The 15,710-nt window shown below is 46.8% G+C and overlaps 2 protein-coding genes across 2 annotated transcripts; both read left to right on the top strand.

The window, feature by feature from the left end:
- Window positions 1-284: 284 nt before the first annotated feature.
- LAJ45_01508 (uncharacterized protein) lies at window positions 285-905 on the top strand (the record flags this gene model as incomplete). Its single annotated transcript, XM_046111101.1, has 3 exons — window positions 285-674; window positions 731-801; window positions 869-905. The coding sequence occupies 3 exons, from the start codon at window positions 285-287 to the stop codon at window positions 903-905; spliced, it is 498 nt and encodes a 165-aa protein (XP_045976279.1).
- Window positions 906-11,708: 10,803 nt separating this feature from the next.
- On the top strand, window positions 11,709-12,210 carry LAJ45_01507 (uncharacterized protein; the record flags this gene model as incomplete). The annotated part of the gene is made up of 2 exons (XM_046111100.1): window positions 11,709-11,807; window positions 11,875-12,210. The coding sequence occupies 2 exons, from the start codon at window positions 11,709-11,711 to the stop codon at window positions 12,208-12,210; spliced, it is 435 nt and encodes a 144-aa protein (XP_045976278.1).
- Window positions 12,211-15,710: the final 3,500 nt, after the last annotated feature.

Below are 15,710 nucleotides of genomic sequence, written 5' to 3'. Positions count from 1 at the left end.
TGTTACTTGACAGGGATCGATATATATCCTGGCCAGGATGGGGATCATCACCAGATTTACGTCACAGCTTCATGATCACCGCGAAACAAAACCAGTTTCTGGCGGGGAGGGAGAGATGTGTTAAAAGAGCTAACTGTGCCGTGGCGGATACTGGTCCTTCTTCTGCATCGCCGTTTCGCAAAACTCGCACTTCGAAATTCGAGTACACACATCACGATAGTAACTAGTACGTACCACCACCGCCATACCATCACAGCAACCAATATCTCCACCGCAACGCAACCATGGGGATGACCAAAACCAGCACCTTCACGCCCACGCAGCACGTCTCCCTCGTGACGCTCCTCTGCCCCGACTACGCCCCCGCACTCTCCTTCTACGCCGGCCTGCTCAACTTCACGATCCAGGAGGACACCGAGCACGACGACGACCCCTCGAAGCGGTTCATCGTGCTCACGCCGCCCAAGCTGTGCCAGCTCGCGCCGCAGATGGGCCTGCTCGTCAAGAAGGCGAGCACCAAGCGCGAGCGCAAGGCCGTCGGAAACCAGGCCGGCGACGGCGTGTTCATGTTCCTCGAGGTCGACAACTTTGACGAGGCGTATGGGAAGATGAAGGGGATGGGGATCGAGTTTGATGACGAGGAGCCGCGGCAGGAGAAGTTTGGGAAGGCGTCGGTGTTTAGCGATCCGTTTGGGAATAGGATCAATTTGGTGGATAGGCCGTGTAAGAGGATTGGGAGCCTGTATGCGCAGGATTGGGAGGCGTTGTACTCGTGAGTGGTGGTACTGTTGCGGTTTGGAGGTATGTGGCTAGGTTTGTGATTTGATTAGTGCGATGTCTTTGAGTGGATTGTAGCTGATTGTGGTAGGATTGCGGTTGGGTTGGGGTTTTTAGATGATTCGTAATTGGGGAGGTTTTCTAGAGTTGGGGTTGGCATAATGATGGTAATGGTCTTTTTTTGCAAGTGAGAGATCGAGATGATATCTTACTCCTTACTCTGTACTTTACTACTTTACTGTATTGTATTTGAATGTTATAAATATTTTTATTATCTATCCGAGAGACATAACCGCATGGACACACAAAAAGACACCCTAACCCACCAACCAACGCCGCAACCATAGCTTCGCGGTTCCCTTATGAGTTTTTTCAAAAGGGGAAACCGATTAAGACGGTCATTTTCCCAATTGAGAAAAAAAATCGGGTGGACAGCGGGCCTGGGGTGGTGTTGCAGCTGAGTCCTTGCTGAAGCAAGGACGGAAGCATGCAAGTTATCGCCGTAGCTTTAAGGCTTCATGCGATCAATGAATTAAGCAAAAAAAAAGCATGCAAGTTGAGAATCAAAAGAGAACGAGAGAAGTGGATAAAAATTGGCCGTGGGTCTGAGAAAACTTGACTTATGGGCTCAAACCTAACAATCCCAAACCAGGCAACCGATCCACCCAAAAGCTTCTCCTACTGATAGAGAATGTTTAAAGAGTGAATATTATATTTCTCAGAAGTTTCTTCAGCAAGTAGGAGGCTCGACATCAAGTAGGTTGAAACGTAAAGTTTTAAGATACTATAAAAAAGATTAAGCGAAGACTTGTAAATCATTTGTTCTGACACCACCGCCAGAATCTTTACACATAATAGTCTATCTACAGCGCCATGCCATAAGTCATGGGAAGGCGCGAGGTCGCAACGCCTGAACACAAAATCTTTCACCACCACCGATGGCGCCCAGAGACCATGTACCCCGCCAGACAGCTAGGAGGGAATGACCAGCCTCCTTGCTGTGGCAAAAAACCGGAGTCTTACAGCTCTGGTTGGAGGAGAATAGGGTAGATGTTCTGGAGGACTGGCTTGCCTATTCCATCCCATTGAACATGTTTGGGTACACATCAAGAAGCTTTACCATCAACAGTACCCTCATTTGGCATATGGTGCTAGATCACTTTAAGTATTAAAGCCCCTCGTGGAGGAAGGTTTAATTCATTGCTGGGAACTGTTACCTGATGATTGATTTGATAGCTAGTTGAGAGCATGCCTAGGAGAATAGAGCTGTTATAAAGGCAAGGGGCTGGTATACAAGATATTAAATGTCCAATTATCTTTATTTAGCTACTATTGAACAACTATACAAAAAAACAGCTCTCCAAAGGATCAATTGTGGTTGCTGGGTGGGTAGTCGTGGTGGCCCGGGAGGTTGCTACGCCGCGCCTTCCCATGATTTATGGCCTAGAACTATACCTATTCCTACTTATTTCCCATATCTGGAGGTTGTGTAGAAATTGATGTTTGTTAGGTTTCCTTTTCGCTGGTTGTTGCGTTGCGTCCCGGCCCTTCACCGACCATAAGTCATCAGACCCGCGTTCACATACTGCCAAGTTTCGATAGGCTCGGCGCGGATAAGATCGAGTGATGAATGGCGAAGCCTAAGTATATTAATTGCCTATTATTCCACTCAGTTAGTATACGGTTATGGAGTATACGCATATCAGCATCCTGGGGAGGGTTTAATAGTGGATCGTTGGGGTCCTTTTTCTATGATTATGATAGAAGGTTACTGAGTATATAATTATGAAGGGCTGCTAGCAACTCCAATTCCACTTTAAGACTGACAAACTTGCGCGAGGATGGGCATCTCTTAAACCATTGAACTGTTGGAGATAAGAACAAATGATCCAGACTCTATATGCGTGCGTCGCAATCATTTACCCAAATCATTTCAACACCGATAAGATCCTATCTTATCATGGCTCCTTACACGCAGTCGCGTATACTTACACACGCGGCATTGCGTACGCGCGCCTAGCCTGGCTCACAGCTCCTCACTCGGCATCATCTTGGAATACACTCGACCGACACATCACGCCTTCCTCTTCCCCAAGGCACCGGAGTGGACAATTCCAAGTCCTGAACAATTGCATAAAGTCATCGTCACAAAACGACCTAGTACCTCTGAACAATGACCAACATAGATCACGGCCGGGACCAAGTCACTACGTCCCTCCATAAGGTCAATGATAGTGACCACTCCCTTCAGGACGCAATGCAACTAAGAGTCAAAAAAACAAATACTAGGCCGTCCTTTCCACTACCAAGAGACAGTGGTCTTGTGTTTCATGCTCTCGGCAATCGTGGCATCATGAGTTCTGCTCAAACATTCCAGTTGTTCACCGGCCGGAGAAACCCAAAAATACAGAATGTAGAAACGTGACAACTTAACGTCCCGCAAGGCGTCTTTCCTCCAAAGACCGAGGTTGCTGGTGATAATTCGGCACATTGAAGAAACATCTAGATAATTATTTCTAATGGGAGCTTATGGCCCATCGTTGTTAATGCCCAGGCCTCGGTTTCTCCGGAAATATGTGGAAAGAATTTGGTAACAAAAGTGATGTTGTCTTTCCGGACTTTTTTTTCGTGACTCGCGTGTTGATCAAAACGCCGAGAGAAAACCTAATAGCCTTATTGTAGAATATCTACGGGAGCGTGACTACTAGTAACAAGGCAGATGGATCTGCAGAACTCGCGCTGCGGGCAGACCCCTGCGCATGAACGAGGTCTCTGGGGGGAAACATTCCAATGACCCAAATATACTTATTCCGAACTTTTTAGAAACATTTAGAAAAGCCACGCAGAAAAGAAAAGAAAAATCAAGAAAAACACATTATACATACTCTACTAGTTCTCTCCGAGTCACTTTCCGTGACTCATTCAGCGACACCGGAGGACTTAGCATGAAGTTGCAATAAGGTAAACGTGGCAGTACAATAGGAACCGCGGTTTCGCTCCTTGTCCCCCGGGGATTTGCATACCAGGTAACTTTTACCCCTCGATCGATCCCCTCCCCCCTACATGGCAAATAACAGGAGCGAGAAAAAAAAACGTCCGCTTAACAAGCGGCGCCAAGTGTCCTACCGGCCCTGATCCCTAACCCATCTTGGCATTGTTACTCCGGCTTGTGGCCCGTCATGATGGGGAAGAAGCGGACATATGTACTTGCAAGGCACAATATCTACAGAGAAAACCAGTCAACTTTACATTCCATGATCTCATTCCTAATAAAGTGTGTAGAGGCTAATGGACTATTGATAGTTGACGTTGCATTAGCCCGCTTTGGGAACATAAACAAATTTATGTTTCAAGTACTAGGGAGCTAGTTGGCCACACGGAGCAACCAGAAATAAAATAGTAGTTTTTTTCCTCGGGAGGAATTTTATGAGTAGTGAGCTGTGTGGCTCACGGTATCCCTAAATAGCTATCAATCAAGGCATATATTCCCCCAAAATCTCATAATAGTTACATAAGATATGTACCTGTAGGGATTCTCCCTTCGCACAGCCCAGGCCTAACGAGTGATATTCCGTGTTTTTCCCCACGCAGAACCTCACCTCACGTGGGAATTGTGTAGAGCCTCCATTCCACGTGTGAAACATGCATCGCCCAGACCTCTCGTAATTAGGCCGGAGCCTCATCACCACAGCTCGTCAATTCAAGCGGTCCTTAAACATGGCACAAATGCCAAGCATTGCGTGCGGCTCCTTTCCTGCTTAGAAACCCAGGACTGGTTGCAAAAATAGATTGAGTAGTTAAGATCGATATTAATCAGAACCCTAAACCACGCACGAGTGACTTTGATCTGTTTCGCGGGCCCTCGGATCATTGGCAGGAGAATCTACATGTACTTACTTGTTTACCACGAAAAGAACCAGAAAATGCAGTTGCTCAAGGCAAGGATTATTTGTATGGAGTGGCGGTGATCTCTCAAACAAACTATCCCTGTTTCCGTCACTTGCATTTTCTGGTTCTTTTCGTGGTAAACGAGTAGTAACCAAATGCATATGGTTTTTCATTTCAGATGTCTGAGCGCTCATAAAAAAAAGTAGGTACTGTACTTTTACAAGAGATCACACAGCGCCACTGCGTGCGCAATAGTACTTATGCGCACATAAAATATCAAGGACTGAAATCAAAATAAAATGAAACCTACTTCGCTTGGGAAAAACATAATACTAAAAAAAAAAATACGTCCGGCCCCGCTTTGCGATTTTGGCATCATGCCCGAAGCCACGGTTGATGTCCCCCGCACTTTGCATGCGTAAATTTATGTCGAGCTTGCTGGAGCATATGTACGTATATGCCGGTGCGGACGGTACCTGCAGCGGTTGCCTTAAGGCTACCATTAATTAAGCTGCTTGCTGCTGTTGCTGCTGGAGGAAGATCATTGACGTGCATGGTACAAATTTAATCGAACCTATTGTACCACAACACAAGTGGCGAATTCCCCAAAAACGACCTCGGGGGTTTTGACGAATGACAAGCTTTCGGCCCACCACCACCACCACCATCTCTAGTTCGCACAGAGGTTTTGGGAAGGTTGCCCTGCTCGCGGAGCATGAGAATCCCAATGTTTCTTTCTTTATACATTTCAATACGACGTATTCGAAATATCCCATCAAGTCTTTAGGAATGTGATGGTCCGAGTGGGGCCCCAGGGGGGTATTCGTAAGTATAGACATAACTGAAACCTGCACTTGATAGAATATTAATTATTTATATGATGGCATTGATTAGAATTTGTTCCCTTTTGATCACGGGATATAAATGTGCCAGCTAGGGGGTGGACATATTAATAGATCCCGTGGATATTTGTGAAAGTAACTGACTGATAATGAGTGGGGAGAGGAGTTCAAGAGAGATACGGGGCGGCATAACTCGGAGGGGCCCGGCTCCCCACCCAGGAGCACATTTTAGGCTTTCTATGGAGCGCAGCATATTAGAAAGCGTCATAGCATAGGATAGAAGATGTAAATAAAACCTAGAGCCACAAAAATAGAATTGTACTACACAAACATACAAGGTCAAGTAAACATTGTTTTGTTCCAGGAAACATACATGTATCTTTGGTACTTACCCTAGGTGACTTTCCGCTCAGCTGGGTCCCATCAGGTCCCATTGTGAATGATCCCTCCGCCCCACTCTCCCTGCCCACCCTCACCCCATTTATTCCCGAGTAAATAGGTACATCCCTTACGAACATTTGGGTCGCCAGATTTCGTTTCGTTTCGGTGATCGATCCTGATTGAATAACCCAGTAAGCACCCTGCCGATCAAACTTTGTATATGTTAGCGAGCCCAGGACCAAGGTATCAGCGTCACGGGGGTATTATTTGGCCGCCCTCGTCTAATGATCACAGTCACGTCTGTAGGTAGCGGATCTTTTCAGCAGGAAATCCAAGTAAACTGCACGAACCAATGAAAATTTTCGATCTCTATGCTGCGGTTGTATTACTGATTTTCAGCAATTCAAAGGATCAGTCGTTACTTACGTAAATTATCCTGTAGTATCAATAGGTGGATTCTTCTCCATTGTAGTCATAGAATGACATACCGGAACAGTAGGTCACGGTATAGTATAGTCACTTTCTATCCACTTGATACCGATAAAGTATAGAAGAAAACACCTAAGGTAATCGGCTTCTCCTTCCCGGCCCGTATAATACCTAGAGAATGCGGGGAATAGGGCTTACGGCACTGTAATAATCGAGATGTACTCATATCCTACATCACGATTCAGCCGCAGGAGAGGAGAATTAAACAGGATCGTTTCATGTATAATACTATAGTACAGTGCAGAAGATTGTTAAGTGTATTTCGGCCTTATCGTATCATGCAGAGTAAGGAACCCGACTAGCTAACTAAGGACGGGAATCCAACCCTCAACCGTAGAGAGATCTTACCCAGATCCGTCAGGTTCGAAAGCTGTCACCGTCATATCGTTGAATTCCTGCACTTGTGTCAACGACTAAGTGCAATTTCCCCGACGCATAGGCGCAGTCAGTCACAGATCTTCCCGCTAGGAAAGAAAGCAAGATCTTAGTAGCAGATCCTCGCCACTTTAGACTTGTCGAATCTAGACCTCGGGATTTGGAGAAGGAAAGACATGTGCGATTATAGTCATTAGATGGGGTTGTTTTCATATGATACGGCTTCCAAGGTATTGGGGCCATATATCGTCGGTCCTGCAGCACTGCTTTTGCTTACAGGAATTGAGTTTACCGGCGAGCTAGCCCTTGCGAGCTGAAGCTATCCCATCATCACTGCAGCGGCGGTTGAAAAGCCCTCTCGGCTTGTCTCCGTGGTTCACTGTTGTGAGTTTTCTTACCAAGAAAGAAAAACAGGTTTTTTAGCCGTCTCGCCAAATTTCAGCTTTGCGTCTAAGCATTGGAGTATCTAAGCAAGAATCGCGGAAAAACCGTTAATCCGGGCTCTACTGCGGTTGAAGATGACTGTTGGGAACGGTTTAGGGCCAGTAGTAACGTTGAATTGAGCTTAGTGCTGACCATAGCAACGGAATAATTATCGCGGCAGCCAACCACAAGTTTTTCCGGTACTGTTGCAGGGGCATCACGTGTTTTGTGGCGCATGCTCTGCTTGTGGCATATTAGAGATTATGTGGACTGGACTGCATGCTGACAGTCTGAGTCTGACCAATATTGAAGGCCCTAGAGTTCGCAGTTGAGAGCACTAGTATGTAGCTGCGGTCCTCCTTCCTGGATGAGGTTCCCGGAATGAACGCAATGAGCACTTGGAGGAGAGGTGATGTATCGGGATCTCTTTAACTGGTCAACCACAGTGGTAAACCGGGCACAAGGCAGACACTGCCCACGGATGAGCATATGAGAAGCACATACATTGATACAACATTATCATCACAGTGTAGTGAGATTGAAGAGAAGCAGTAGCTTGATCATGGTTTCCATCCCGGCATGGCTTTGTACATCGCCCTGTCGTGATATCATGATCATGATGTGTGATTATATTATGAAGGTTGTAGTTGAGATAATAGCAATTGTAGTACCGTGATCATGAATCGGTCAGTGGTCGGTTCGGCGCATAAGGAGAATAAGAAAAAACTGGATCTTTACGCGCAAAGCTGAGGCTTACCCAACACGATCACTATCAACCATCATCCCCCCCTTAGTCGCTCGGTCGCTTGTCGGCATTCAAATTTCCACATTTCCACACTTTCACCTTAGCGAAAGGAGCGATGGTCTGGATCATGACAGGCGAGCATCGTGTCAGGGTTAGGTGATGATCGCAATATGGCATGGAGCCTAGCGTGGCCAAGGGAACGCGGCGGCCACGAGGGGTTTCCCCCCTGATTTCGCGGGGGTTACAGGAGATGAAACACGATGTAGCAGATCTATCATCTCGTGGTGCACACTAGGCACCAGCGTGGTACGTTATGTATGCAGGTTTGATAACTTTTGGTTAAATTATTGAGAGGTGACGATCTTGGCCCGTATTGGCAGGGAATGTGCATAGGTGTAGCTGTCGTGACTCAATGAATTCTGGTTGACCAAGGCCGTGACATATCAATGCAGATGACTTATTAGCAAGCAAGAAAGATATAATTGACCCGGGCGAAAGGGGAGATACGGAGTCGTAATTTTATGAGTAGGTTTGTAATTGATCATAAGATCGTATGAACCTTCGTGCATGAATGTGTATTATGTGCCTAGTTCACCTATACGTATTCTGAATTACTCTGCAATTGGCCTTGAAACCATTCGATCAAACACCATTGATGGAAATAAACATATTTCTTCTGACTCAAAGCTCGACCAAAAGCTCTTCATCTCCTCCTTCTTGCCTTGCAATCCTGCCATCGCCGAATGCCGACAGGCAGCAACAACAATAATGATAATAATAACTAGTCACGGTACATACATACGTTGATTGCATGAAAAAGATCACTGGTTAGGCAGTGGCTCATCGGAGACGAACATTCCTCAACAATTATATGAGCATGTTTGAGATTAACTGTTTGAAATATTTTTGCAAATAGTGATCGTCGGAGTGAGGGGTTGACATCGTGTACCTGCATTTGCAATAGCCGTGTTATTCAGTGCACTAGCTGCAGCCCTACCGTGATGCAGGTCCGCGAGATGTGTGTTGAGGGTCAACGGCACTAGAGATATCGTGTCCTAAACTTTCTTGCACCGATACGAATATACGAGTTGGGCAAGGAGCTGGGGTCGAATTCTTCAATCTGACCGTTAGTGTATACGTGTGATTATACTTAGCTCAGAAATAGCTTTCTCCTCGTTTTTGATTCTCATTGTCGTGAATAGCTTCAGCACGCTCAGATCAGTACAAAGCTGAACAATATGCCGCGGACGATTGACTCAATTGAATTCCATCGTCAAGGGAAAGAAACAAAAACAAGACATATCGATACCTCGCGCCCTCGGTTAGCATAGTTTAGCTCCGTTTCCCCTTAATTTTGGCTTTTTGGGGGCAAGTTGTGGTGAGCACTACTCATGTTTGTGTGTAAGCCCCAGGAATCTAGTGATGGGGTAAGAATTCATGGCAGGATCGAGAAATTAAGCCACGGTTGATATCCAAGGAAAGAGAGAAGTGAAAGTAGCGGGGCCGGTAGTGGGGCATGAATAGGCGCGCGATGGACGGCATATGGAAAAGTGCATTTACCGTAGATGCATATCGCGAATAATCTGGTTTGGTTTCTTTTTTACTGCGGTTCGACGTTCTTCATGCTCTTACATACGCTGGTGATGCCCTAGTAGTGGTGAGCGAACCACCGGAAACGTAGCGCGCCCCGAAGGTCATCTATTAACAAGCGGGCCTGTAACAGACGCCCTCTACCTCATCTGACATGTTTCTTCAGCGGAGGTTTGGTTACTTTGTGACAGAAAGAAAAATGCTTGGTGGGTTATGGATTGGAGGGTTGGAGGGGCGGGAGGGGGGCTTGAAAGAAGGAAGAGTTAACGGTCGGGACAAGATGATCTGCCCTCTGCCACCACCACCCCGGAATTCGGAACACTGCGACGGAGTACTGGGGAGAAACATATGCCATTATAGACAATCGTATTTCTCAACAAAAGGCCTAGGTTTATTTTTCACTCATCTTTGTTATTTTCGGTATCTTTTAGCTAGCAGCCAGCCCACAAAAGGTGGTTTACCGGCAATAATTCATGCTGCGGACGATAACCGTAGCCTTATTAGGTGTTTTTGTCCAATAGGAGCCCTGCGCAGGGGACCGCAAAAGACCCCATTACGGTGATAAAATATTATTAGCGGACCCCAGTTAGGTGGGATGGCTTCAGCCTCACGATGGCTCGCTCGCGAGATCAGATCTGTGGCTGTGGGGGTTGATTGGCTGGTTAAAAAAGGTATCTCCTGGGAACAAGAAGGCAGCCTTGTAGTGACCGCGATTCGCCTCACCTAAAAATTACACCCCTAACCCGGGACCTCTAGTTTTCACCTAAGCTATCTACATCCAAACCAATACCGTCTACATCTTGAGCTGAGGATAATCACCCTGACCCTACGAGACATTTTATGTCTATTATCATAGACACATGGGTGTAGTAGGCTTAACCGAGTTTTTTTTTTTTTTTCCTTTGCCCACCCACCTCTAGCTCTCACTCCCTCCTCCCCGCCCATCGCACCCTTTCGATGTACCCCTGGATAGTACCTGCATCCACACGAATTTCCTGGTTCACGCTTTATCTCTTCGGCTGAGGTTGTTGCAACACCGCAACCAGCTGAACACCCGCAGCCTCACGTCTCTCTCCACCAAGTAGTTTGTGAGTGAGCCAGACCTCGTGCATTCCAGATATGCATGCAGCATACCTGACTTTTCTCGGTCTTCCGATATTTCTTGATTTTGATAACCTTAGGGCGAAGATGAAATCTAGTGCGCTATTCTATCAATGAACGCACTGATGATCATTCTTCTAATTTCATGACGTCGTGGAGTTTTGTTTTTTACCATTCGCATTTTGGGCATTTCCATTGTCGTGACGATGCTATTGATATTTGTGTCTAGTGCTAGGAGTAAGTATAATATATCAGGCATATCGGCCGGGGTGGTGATTATCACAGACAGGATGGTATTAGGTGTGACATGTATGTAGGTTGGATGGAAGTTGTGAGCGACGGTAGTCAGATTAAGTCTGGACCCTGCCGTTTCTATGGGACGGGAACATTAAGGGTCCATCCCAACCTAACGGTAACACAGGAGCTAGCGACAGCAGCTCAACGGCCTCTCTCTCACTCTCACTTACTGCACTCTCTTACTCCTGCCCTCGATACTGCATCTCCCCCCCTCCCCCCCCCCCTCTGACCCCACTACCACTACCACTGACCTGGAAACCCCACCATCACCACACTCACTCCCTCACTCCTGGGGACTTACCGATGACTATGTCTTGGAGTCACCCACTGGTGGTGATATTCTTCCTTGGTAGGCTGTGTGCTAGCTGCGGGAGTCGAAACAGTCAGTGCACCAAGCAATTACTTGATCCTCCCTGTTATGCAAGTATGTCTCGCTTTACTCTTCAACGGTGCATCTATATAACTATCAGATCACTCCCCCTCCTTCCGGATCATTCATTCAGTTCATACATTCAGTTCATTCATTCAGTTCATACATTCAGTTCATACATTCAGATCTACTTACCTACAGCCCTAGAGTTACAACAATCTCAACAGTACTCTCTTAATATATCAATCAATTCAGGTTCACCACTTCATATTCTATCAACACACTCAATCCCCAGCGTTTTCTATATATTCGACTGAATTCCTGATATCTATCAACTTCACACCACAACAACCACAACACTCACCTCAATCCGCCAGACCAGGCAACTAGCAACTTTTTCCCACGACTAAACCCCCCACAACACTTCAAGATGTGCATGAGAGTTGTTGAGCGTTACGCAGTTTGCAAGTGCGTCTACTTCACTCACGGAGTCGACCAATGCGGAGCTTATGGCCGCCGCGGACACATGGTACAAGACAGGGTAGTCCTCGTGGGACACACCTGCCCCGCTCACTCCAACATGGGATTTTCTTCAGGAGGTTCATATAGCCACCAGCACTCAAATCGGAGTTCTTGCAGTGGATCTTCCTCCTCATCATCATCACGGAGCAGTGGTTCAAGACCCGAGGTCGGGTTTCCATACAGCTCCGGCGATGCCCGCATCTTCCGCCGGTGAACGGTCCAATTCCCAGCAACAGCAACAGCAGCAGCAGCAGAGCAGAGAGGCTCCTGCGGGGCCAGCGATTGAAGCACTGCAGCAGCGGCAAGAGGCGGCGCGCTTGGGGAGGAAGCAGGAAGATGAGGGGAGGACTAGGAGGGGGCTTCTGTTGACGGAAGGGAATATCACATTTTACTGGAGAAACTACGCATAAAAATGGGAAAACGGAAAACTAAAAGGAGGGGGGGGGAAAGGCGCCATTCCATTTACTATTTTTTATTATTATTCTTTTTTTTTATTACGACGACACTTGAGCTTTATGAACGACGGGGGGCAGCACTACAACGTATGGATACTATTCCGTTGTAGTGCTGGCCAATGGCACCGGCCGGCAATCGGGTTCTCGGATTCCTATTCTTTTTTTTCACTGTCTCATCCTTCTACCACCATCTTTCGACCCTAGGATACCTTCATGTACGGCGCCGTATGCTGAAGATTAACCTGCGGAGTCGGCTATTGATCAACGTGGAAGATGAGAGAGCAAAGAACGGATTCCAGGACTCTTGATTTGTCTTGAGCCCTTGTACTAGCTACTAATGGTACGAGATACGATATTTATGTACTTTTACTACACTTTTTCATCATTTTTGTTCTGTTTTTTTTTTTTTGTCTTTTTTTTTATTTACATTGCAAGCGGGATCCCGGGAGTTTGGTTTTTGTTTTTTTCTTCATAGCGGTGTTTCTTTTGCTTTTTTTTCTTTTTTCGCATTGCAGCAGGGCGGGTACGAGTATGTTGGTAGATCTGGAACGGGTTTGGTGGGGGAGAGGGGGTGGGGGGGGGGGGGAAGGCTGTACTACTATTTAAAGGGCGCTGGTTTAGGCCGCTAATATTCAATTAAATTCAAGATATTGAACTCACTCTTCTTCTCTCTCTCTCAAAAGTACCGGCTTAACATCATGATGACATTCCTCATTCCTCTCCTTGGTCTTCTCCTTGTGTAACCCTGAGGCTACTAGTCACCTCACAACCCTAAACCTTAAAAAGAGAGCAAGACGTCTTACGCATAAGTTATGCTTCTTTTTTCGGCGCGGGCTATGCTAGCTAACTCGCGCTCCGACGGTCCAACCTATTCTCCTCATCCCTCTCTTTCATAATCGTCCCCCCTCTGCTTAATTTACATACATACATGCCCCGACTATGACTGACTGCTGTCTAGCTAGCTAGCTCCTTTTTTGAACAAACAGTCATATCATAACGACGGCCACCTGCCTGGCTATGTAACTACGTCGTTGACTGTCCTCGTGCTCAAGAGGGTTTATGCAACTGCTTCGGGCCCCCGGGGCAAGGCATGTGCCAATGGCATGTTGAACAAGTACTGGCAACTCCAGTCCAACCGATCAACTCCAATCCAAGCTACACGTATACCATATCGTGAGCGACCAGGAGTTCCGGATCCGGGGATCACATATGTTGAGGCTCTATAATAATCATTACGAGGGTTAGGGGTAGGTAGTACAATACTGAAACACACGATAGATCTAAGGCATATCGAAAGCTTATGCGCCTGCGCACCTTTTCTCTGCTACTCCCCCACCCCTCCAAGGCCGTTTTGTGTGGCTTGAATGTTCCGTTGTGGTGGATCCGAGTAAGGCATGGTTGGAGGCTAGGGCATGGGTATATGGGATGTTTCGGAGGATTTGTGTGGGGATGGAGGGGCATTGAACCGGGGTTCTTGGGCTATAAATTTATAACGGCTCTTTTTTTCCCCATCATCTATCCTGCAGGATCCGGATGTGGTGGCTGGTGGAGAATGTGGAACCGGTTGGCGATACACCGTGCCGATTCTTGTGTTGAGGTCTGGCTATAGCTATAGATCTAGGGTTGATATGGTTATAATATCTACAAGCTAACTAGCACATGCAACCAAATCATTGGCTAGCTATTAATCCAGGCAATAATCAACTGAATATTTACTGAATAAGATAAATACACACGGTTAGGCGAGTTATTCGACATGAGCCACACTCAATCACAGTGTGTCGGAGCAGCAGCAGCAGTAGGCTAACAGTTGGATTCCGGTACGGTACGATGAGGAAAGAAGTGTGCTTCTACACATGCGGGACGTTCCGAGTTATCTGATCAACCTGACCAGGTTACCGGAATTAATCAACGTCAGGCCTAGGACAATAGATCTATATTGTCGACTAACTCGCCCAATCTCACTCTTTAGTAGAGAGGAAAGAAGGCGCATGCCCTGCGGATGTATTTATCTACCATGGCACTAAGAGATTTTATGGTGGGCATTGTGACCCTGGATCCATGGAGTTGACGTTAGTTGACAGAATGGCTAACCATGGGATGAGATGGGGGACATCGTTTGACGTTCGGTACTTGGCCGGGGTGTGGCCTATTTTTAGAGCTTTTGCCTAACGATCTCGGAGAATTTACAGTCACGTGCAGCGCGGTGTGGGTGCTAGCTCTAGACCTATGGCTCATGACCGACAGCGGTGTAGTGCCGGCCGGACAATATCTAAGGCCGACGGCCTCTAACTTGAGGTGATCTTTACGATCTGGGTAGTTGGTGGTGTAATTATATCCCCTAATCGAATTAGTCGTTAGGCAGAGATCTGTATTGTATTAGTTAAGTATAGATCCGGGTGCACTTTGTAGCTGTAAAGTGCGGTGATTCATATGAATTGCATATGGCCAGAGTGCTACCTGCTTTAGTCGATCCATATTGATTATATCACTATCAACACCAGCTACGTATACATGTAGTACTGCTAAGTGCGGCTGAGAGAGAAGAAGTGCTCCTAGATTTGTAAGTATGCGCCGCTTCGCATAAATTGAGTTCCGCTCTTCCTCTGCAGTACCTCTGCACCTATCCACCTCCTGTTGCTTCGCTTTACATCGCGGGTCTCGGGCGTGACATACAGTCCCCCATCCCAGCACCGATCCCTCGACGGCCCGCCGAGTCCTAGTCCCTGAACCACACAACCACCCAGCCCCAACTCTTCCTCTGAGCATAGCTAGAATGAAGCGGTGGGGCTTAGCAGTGGACCAGAATTTATATAAATGTACATAACATGCCTCTGGCTAGTCTAGACTACCGTAAAATAATCGCATCGAGTAGTAGCTGCCGCGTGCATTAGCGTCAAATCTTATGCTGCATGATATAGCTATTAATAGTAGCACCTCGTGGTTGTGGGTTAGGGTTCAGTCTTGGCAACGCTGTTTTGATAATGTCTCCGGCTCGCGTGGGAGAAGACTAATGCATCTTGCGTGCCTGCCTTGCCTTGCGGTCGATCCTTCAGGCGGGGGTGTGTTTCAGGTGGTGTTGGTGATGTTTTGTAACTACAGTCACTCACGGGGTGAAGGCGGATCCTGTCTGATGGCGGTCAGGGATTTGAGGCCAATAAAAGAGTTAGGTTTTGGACGCCAAGGGCAAATTACTGCAAACAAAACCATCAGACAGGATCCGCCGTCAGTAGGTGAGCGACTGTACATGTATATAATATACTTAGTAGATATTTATGCCTGGGTGAGTCACGGCGAATAAATGGGGCTTTCTAATCAGAAGGGATCGACCTCAGTGTGACTCGACTAGTGGAGATGTGCTATTAGCTTATAATAGGTGGAGCAGTTAAATATTCGAATTTCTTGGTAGGGGACCCGGATTGATGGGTCATACTTACTGAATTACTGTCTTGCGC

Source organism: Morchella importuna (genome assembly GCF_003444635.1).
Source record: "Morchella importuna strain M04M26 chromosome Unknown Morimp01GS002, whole genome shotgun sequence".
Taxonomy (NCBI): domain Eukaryota; kingdom Fungi; phylum Ascomycota; class Pezizomycetes; order Pezizales; family Morchellaceae; genus Morchella; species Morchella importuna.
This window is presented reverse-complemented; position numbering and strand designations above follow the sequence as displayed.